The sequence below is a fragment of the Eriocheir sinensis genome, chromosome 37, assembly GCF_024679095.1.
Source record: "Eriocheir sinensis breed Jianghai 21 chromosome 37, ASM2467909v1, whole genome shotgun sequence".
Taxonomy (NCBI): domain Eukaryota; kingdom Metazoa; phylum Arthropoda; class Malacostraca; order Decapoda; family Varunidae; genus Eriocheir; species Eriocheir sinensis.
This window is the reverse complement of record NC_066545.1, coordinates 15,177,826-15,185,325: the sequence shown is the minus strand read 5'-3', so window position 1 is coordinate 15,185,325 and position 7,500 is coordinate 15,177,826. Positions and strand designations below refer to the sequence as shown.

Here is a 7,500-nt window from a genome sequence, read left to right as displayed (position 1 = left end):
GGGGTTAGAGTTGGAAAATAAGTGGTAAGGAAGGGGGTGTGAAGGGAAGAGAAGGGGTTGGTTGTGTGTACGAGAAGGGGAGGAAAGGGAAGGGGTTGGTGGTGTGTACGAGAAGGGAAGGGAAGGGAAGGGGTTGGTTGTGTGTACGAGAAGGGAAGGAAAGGGAAGGGGTTGGTGGTGTGTACGAGAAGGGAGGGGAAGGGAAGGGGTTGGTGGTGTGTACGAGAAGGGAGGGGAAGGGGTGGTGTGTACGAGAAGGAGAAAGGAAGGAAGGGTTGAGTGTGTACGAGAAGGGAAGGAAAGGGAAGGGGTTGGTGATGTGTACGAGAAGGGAGGGGAAGGGAAGGGAAGGGGTTGGTGATGTGTACGAGAAGGGAGGGGAAGGGAAGGGGTTGGTGATGTGTACGAGAAGGGAAGGAAAGGGAAGGGGTTGGTTGTGTGTACGAGAAGGGGAGAGTACAGAAGGGAAGGGAAGGTTTTGATTGTGGTATAGAAAGGAAGGGAAAGGATGGGCAAACATTTTATTCAAGTATGTCTAATCTTACCTAACCTTACCCTTAAAAATTTCCCCACGTGTGCATCAGAGAAAACGGAACAATGAAAAGCAGACTCAACGAAACTCACTAATACTCAACCCTATTTTTTTTCCCTGCTAATCCTCGTATCAATCTTCCATTTCTCTCTACTTTACTTTTCCTTACATAACTCACACCCCATTTCTTAACTTTCAACCCCTACAAAAACACTCCACACAGACCTACACTTAGCAAAATATATCAGCATCACAACCCGACTAATGTTACTAATACAACTACTAATACAACATATACAACTAGAACAACAGCCTCGTCCTATCCATCTCTTATCCACCATTCCTTATCTCTTCACCCTCCCACATACACCCACTACAACCCATCACCATCATTCCTCACTCACTATCCACCATATCGCCCACCATCCTCCCCTTCTCATCTTCCCCCATATCACAAACACAACCGTTCAATATCAACCACATTAACTCAGAGCACACCAATCTCTCCCTCCCACACCCTACACCTCTCCCCCAATCACCCATCACCCATCATCTTCTTCCTCTCACCTCCTACATTACCCCCCTCCATCACCATCCTCTCCCTCTCATCCTCTATATCAATTACCTCCATCACCATCCTCTCCCTCTCATCCTCCATATCATAATTCCACCACGTTACACCATCACCATCTACTCACCATCCTCTCCCTCTCGTCCTCCACCATATCGATGATCTTGGCGAACTCCCGCAAAGAGCCGCTGATCACTATTTCGTCGTCCGTCAGAGTGTTACCGATGCAGTCGAAGCGGAAGTGGTTCAGTCTGTTGCTCATGTTCCTCTTCGCGCGGGACAAGTCTGTAAGGGAGGAGAAGGGGAGGTAAGTAAAAGGTAAGTAAGGTAAGGTAAGGTGAGGTGAAGTGAGGTTAAGTTAGGTTAGTTGAGGATAGGTTAGATTAAGTTAGGTTAGGTTAGGAAAGGTTAGGTGAGGTAAGGTGAGGTACGGTGAGGTGAGGTTAGGTTAAGTTAGGTTAGTTGAGGATAGGTTAGATTAAGTTAGGTTAGGTTAGGAAAGGTTAGGTGAGGTAAGGTGAGGTGAGGTGAGGTGAGGTTAAGTTAGGTTAGTTGAGGATAGGTTAGATTAAGTTAGGTTAGGTTAAGTAAGGTTAGGTGAGGTAAGGTGAGGTGAGGTTAAGTTAGGTTAGTTGAGGATAGGTTAGATTAAGTTAGGTTAGTTGAGGATAGGTTAGATTAAGTTAGGTTAGGTTAAGTAAGGTTAGGTGAGGTAAGGTGAGGTACGGTGAGGTGAGGTTTGTTAGGTTAGTTTAGGTAAGATATGGTAAGAGAAGAGGAGGAGGTAAGTAAAAGGTAAGTAAGCAAAAGGTGGGCGTCAGTGTACTACTAACGTGAGTGGTATTAACGATTCCTCTAGTCCCCCTCTAACCTAAGGCATCCATGTTTTCTCACCTCAAACTAGGATCAAAGAAAACTGACCTTACTACCGGTTACTATAGTGCACTTGACGCCGAAAAAAATGGTATACAAAGGTGAGTTTTAAGTGTAAGGTAACGTTATGGCTGTAGTGGGTGACATAGAAGTTTACTCTAGTCCCCCTCTAACCTAAGGCATCCATGTTTTCTCACCTCAAACTAGGATCAATGAAAACTGACCTTACTACCGGTTGCTATAGTGCACTTGACGCCGAAAAAAATGATATAAAAAGGTGAGTTTTAAGTGTAAGGTAACGTTATGGCTGTAGTGGGTGACATAGAAGTTTACTCTAGTCCCCCTCTAACCTAAGGCATCCATGTTTTCTCACCTCAAACAAGGATCAAAGAAAACTGACCTTATTCCTGGTTACTATGATCCACATGACGCAAAAAAAGATTGTATATAAAAGTGAGTTTTAGGGTAACGAATTTGGCTGTAGTGGGTGACATATAAGTTTACTCTAGTCCCCCTCTAACCTAAGGCATCCATGTTTTCTCACCCACAACTAGGATCAATGAAAACTGACCTTACTCCCGGTTACTATGATCCACATGACGCAAAAAAAGATGGTATACAAAGGTGAGATTTAGTGTAGTGAGCGATCTACAAGTTTCCTATAGTTACGCTCTTAATATCGATAGCATCCATGTTTTCTTTCCCCTACAAAGCGTGACAGAAAACAAACCCTACTATCGGTAACCATGGTAAACTTGTGAGGGCGTAGGATTATTGGATATGGTCACGTATTGCAAAAAAGGTTGAAACACAAATTAAGTACAGAGTTATCACCCCCACTCCACTCCTAGGCTGTATTAGGGGTGGATGGAGAGTGAATGAGACGCAGAAGTGATATATAAAAGGGAGGAGAGGAGGGGGAGAGGAGAGGTGAGGAGGGAGAGAGGGGAGAAGAGAAAGAAAGAAGGAATACACTCAAATTTTATGCAATGGAGGAGGAGGAGGAGGAAAAGGAGAAGGAAGAGGGAGAGAGGAAACATAAATAAACTTGAGAGAGAGAGAGAGAGAGAGAGAGAGAGAGAGAGAGAGAGAGAGCAGAGTGGGTGCCTGTCAGATATAACTTATAACGCATGATAACATACTTGATGATAACACACACACACACACACACACACACACACACACACACACACACACACACACACACACACACCTGTTCTCATCACCCTCAATTCCCATATACAAATACATTTCCTCCTCCTCCTCCATCCACACACCTGTTTCCCATGACCCAATTACACACCTGTCAGAGAGAGAGAGAGAGAGAGAGAGAGAGAGAGAGAGAGAGAGAGAGAGAGAGAGAGAGAGAGAGAGAGAGAACATATACACCAAAATACAAACAGTCTTTAATTACATACATGGAGGCCAACACACACACACACACACACACACACACCAGCTGGAAACTATAAACAGCTGATCATCCTTTTATACCACCTCCTCCTCCTCCTCCTCCTCTTCCTCCTCCATTTGTGAAGAGGAAGGGAGGAGTGTAGGGAACATCTCCATTGTCTGAGGGAGAGAGAAAGTGTGAGGAAAGGAAAGTCTTCTCTCTCTCTCTCTCTCTCTCTCTTATATGCCATAACATCACGTTCTTCTCTCCGTTACCTCCCTCCTCCCTCCCTTCCTTCCTTTCTTCCTCCCTCCTCCTCCTCCTCCTCCTACTTATATTTTTAGTGTAACATTCTATTCTGCTCCACTCTCTCTCTCTCTCTCTCTCTCTCTCTCTCTTCCTTTATCTTCTTTTTTTCCTTTTTATTAACGTCACTCACAATCAAAACTCCCTCCTCCTCCTCCTCCTCCTCCTCCTCCTAGTCTTTTAAAACGTTTCTCTAGAAGTAATAAAAAAATCATGAACGTATATTGGGAGCTACATCTGTGTGTGTGTGTGTGTGTGTGTGTCCAAACGTTCTCCAGAATAAAATACGTACATAGTTTTATAGCGAGGCATTTCCTACACACACACACACAGAGAGAGAGAGAGAGAGAGAGAGAGAGAGAGAGAGAGAGAGAGAGAGGGGCAATGCAACACCTGCAAATGACACTAAATTGGAAAACTACGCTCTCTCTCTCTCTCTCACGTGATGGTGGGGGAAGAGGAGGTGGGGGGGTGGGAGAGCTGTCACAGTTGAATGGAAGGAATAAGATTGAATAGGAAAGGAAGTGAAGGGGAAGGGAGGGGAAGGAAGGAAGGAAGGAAGGAAGGGGAAGGAGGGGGGAGGAGAAGAGGGAGGGAGGAGAATGAAATGGGGAAGGAAAGAGATTACAGGAGGATGGGAAAGGGAAGGAAGGGAAAGGAAGGGAAGGGAAGGGAGAGGAGTATAAAGGAAAGGGGAAGGAAGAGGAAGGGAAGGAAAAAGAGAGGAAGAAGAAGAAGAAGAAAGGGGGAGAACCGGATAAAAGGATAGGATAAATGAGGAGGAGGAGGAGGAGGAGGAGGAAAGAGTAGAAGAGGAGGAAAGAAAAGTAGAAAGAAAAGGAAAATGTGTGTGTGTGTGTGTGTGTGTGTGTGTGTGTGTGTGTGTGTGTGTCAGACGAAGCAAAATATTACGTGCATACATGGTGAGTGAGCAGGAAACTTTCACACACACACGCACACACACACAGACACGCACACATGAACGTTCAGGTGTGTGCGTGTGTCTAGTCGTGTTCTGTACGTGTCCCAACCGCGTCCTTTCGTCTTAAGATAATCCTACGTCTGTCTGACCATCTCTCACACACACACACACACACACACACACACACACACACACACACACAAGGGGAGGCTTTTAAGGGTGTTAGTAAGTTTAATTCGCTCTTCCTATCCTCCTCCTCCTCCTCCTCCTCCTCCTCCTCCTCTATTATTTTTTTCTTCTTTCTCCTCCTCCTCCTCCACCTCCTTTTTTTCTCTCATTATATTTAGTGTTGCAATTTTCTTTCTACTCCCCTTTCCCTCCCTCTTCCTTCTTTCTTCCTCCTCCTCCTCTTTTTCTTCTTCTTCTCCTTCTTCTTCTTCTTCCTCTTCTTCTTCCTCATGGTAACCCGATAAACTTGAACATATTTTTTTTTACTAGTGTTTGTTTGTATGTTGTTGTTGTTGTTGTTATTGATAAGGATGAAGAAAAGTGACCACAAAAAATACACAAGAAGAAGAAGAAGAAAAAAAAAAAAAAAAAAAAACTATAGCAAGCAGCCACAACAACAACAAACAAACAAACACACTAAAAAAAAAAATGTTCATGTTTATTTGCAGTGCTTTGACCAGGCATCTCTCTCTCTCTCTCTCTAATATGAAAATAACTAACGGAGGAGGAGGAGGCTGTGTCATTCCTCGTCATTCTCTCTAAATAGCAGGTCCTTCGTCTCTCTCTCTCTCTCTCTCTCTCTCTGATTCGTTTCCTTATTCTCATACGTTCTTGTTGTTGCATTTTCCTCCTTTTTATTATCACTATTTTCTTCTTCTTCTTCTTCTTCGTCCTTCGCCTCCTCCTTCAAACGTTTTCTCTATTTTTTTTCCTACTTCTCTTTATCTCTTGTTTGCGTCTCTCCATCGAAACGTTTGGGTTGACATTCCTACTTTCTCCTCCTCTTCCTCCTCCTCCTCCTTCTTCTTCTACTTCTTTTTCATCTTCTTCTACTTGTTCTTGTTCATCTTCCTCTGCTTCCACTTCTACTTGCACTTTTAACCTCCTCCTACTCCTCCTCCTTCCTCCTCCTCCTCCTTGTCTCACATTAAAAACTTATCTTAATCCTTTTTTTAGTCCTTCTATTGATTTTTTACTCTTCTTTATCTCCTCCTCCTCCTCCTCTTCTTCCTCCTCCTCCTCCTCTTTCTGTCTCGCATCAAAACCTAATCTCAATGTGTTTTTTTTTAAGCCATATTATTACTTTTTTATTCATTTTTCTTCATCTCCTCCTCCTCCTCCTCCTCCTCCTCCTCCATCTCCACCTCCTCCTCCACCTTTCACCATCCCTCCGTCACACTTCACACTTCCGCTCCTCACCATCCGTTGCATATGACACCATTCTCTGCTACACTGTCACGAAGTAGTAGTAGTAGTAGTAGTAGTAGTAGTAGTAGTAGTAGTAGTAGTAGTGGTGGTGGTGGTAGTAGTAGTAATAGTAGTAGTAGTAGTAACAAACATGGGTGGAGGTATCATTTATGTAGTAGTAGTAGTAGTAGTAGTAGTAGTAGTAGTAGTAGTAAGAATGAGAGACGAAGGAAGGAGGAGGAAGGAGGAAAAGAGACAAAGAGGAGAAAGGTAAGGAAAAGAAAGATAGGAGAGGAAGATGAGAGAAAAAGAAGATGGGAAGAGGAACGAAGGAAGAGGAAGAACAAAAAATAAAGAGGGAAGTATGCATGAACGGAAGATGAAGAAGGAAGGAAGGAAGAAGAGGGAGAAAAATGAGGGAAGAAAAGAAAATATGATTCGAAAAAAGGAAAAAAAAGGGAGAGGAAAGGATATGATGATGATGATGATGATGGTGGTGATGGTGGTGATGAAACTTAATTGCTATGGATGCCACGTCTTAGATCCTGCATCATCACCACCACCACCACCACCACCACCACCACCACCAACAACAACAACAACAACAACAACAACAGCATCCCCACCACCACCATCACCATCTTTTTCATCTTCTTTTCTCTCCCTTCATCATCTTATCCATCCTCTTCCTCTTCCTCCTGTTATCGTTTCTTCACCCTCTTCTTCTTTATCATATTTTTGGCAATAACAAAGACACCCCCCGTCTCCTCCTCCTCCTCCTCCTCCTCCTCTTCCTCCTCTCCGTTATTCAGCATCCACTTCAGGGAATATTTTGAAGAGGAAGAACAGTTGTGGTAGTAGTAGTAGTAGTAGTAGTAGTAGTAGTAGTAGTAGTAGTGGTGGTGTAACTGTAGCACTTGTATCTACTATCTGGCAACCACCATCAACACCACCACCATCAACCAATAACACCTGGTATGTGCGTGTGTCTGTGTGTGTGTGTGTGTGTGTGTTTTACGTCATAGAGAGAGAGAGAGAGAGAGAGAGAGAGAGAGAGAGAGAGAGAGAATGTATGTCAGGAGGGAAGAAATGGAGGTAAATACCGAGAAATAGGCAAAGAACGCTACAAGGAGGAGGAGGAGGAGGAAGAAGAGGAGGAGGAGGAGGAGGAGGAGGAGACACACGTGCTTAGTCAACGAGACGAATGCCACTTTACGCCATCAGAGAAGAGGAGGAGGAGGAGGAGGAGGAAGAGGAGGAGGAGGAGAGGAAATGAAGGAAGAATAGAGGAATCAAAAGGAAGAAAAATTATATCCGAAAAAAGAAACAGGAGGAGGAAGAAGAAGAGGAGGAGGAGGAGGAGGAGGAGAAGAGGAAATGAAGGAAGAATAGAGGAATCAAAATGGAACAAAAATATATATATCCGAAAAAAAGAGGAGGAGGAGGAGGAAGAACTGAGCAAATTACCAAGAAGTGTGGGTGGAGGA

General features: G+C 44.0%; 1 protein-coding gene across 24 annotated transcripts in view; it reads right to left on the bottom strand.

Annotated features, from left to right (window-relative positions):
* Positions 1-7,500, bottom strand: part of LOC127008361 (rho GTPase-activating protein 26-like) — a 100,493-nt gene that overhangs the window by 51,331 nt on the left and 41,662 nt on the right. For all 24 annotated transcript variants that reach the window (XM_050880326.1, XM_050880328.1, XM_050880327.1 and 21 more), the window contains exon 2: positions 1,231-1,388. In XM_050880326.1, the coding sequence (XP_050736283.1) occupies positions 1,231-1,388 (158 nt within the window). The remainder of the gene's footprint in view (positions 1-1,230; positions 1,389-7,500) is intronic.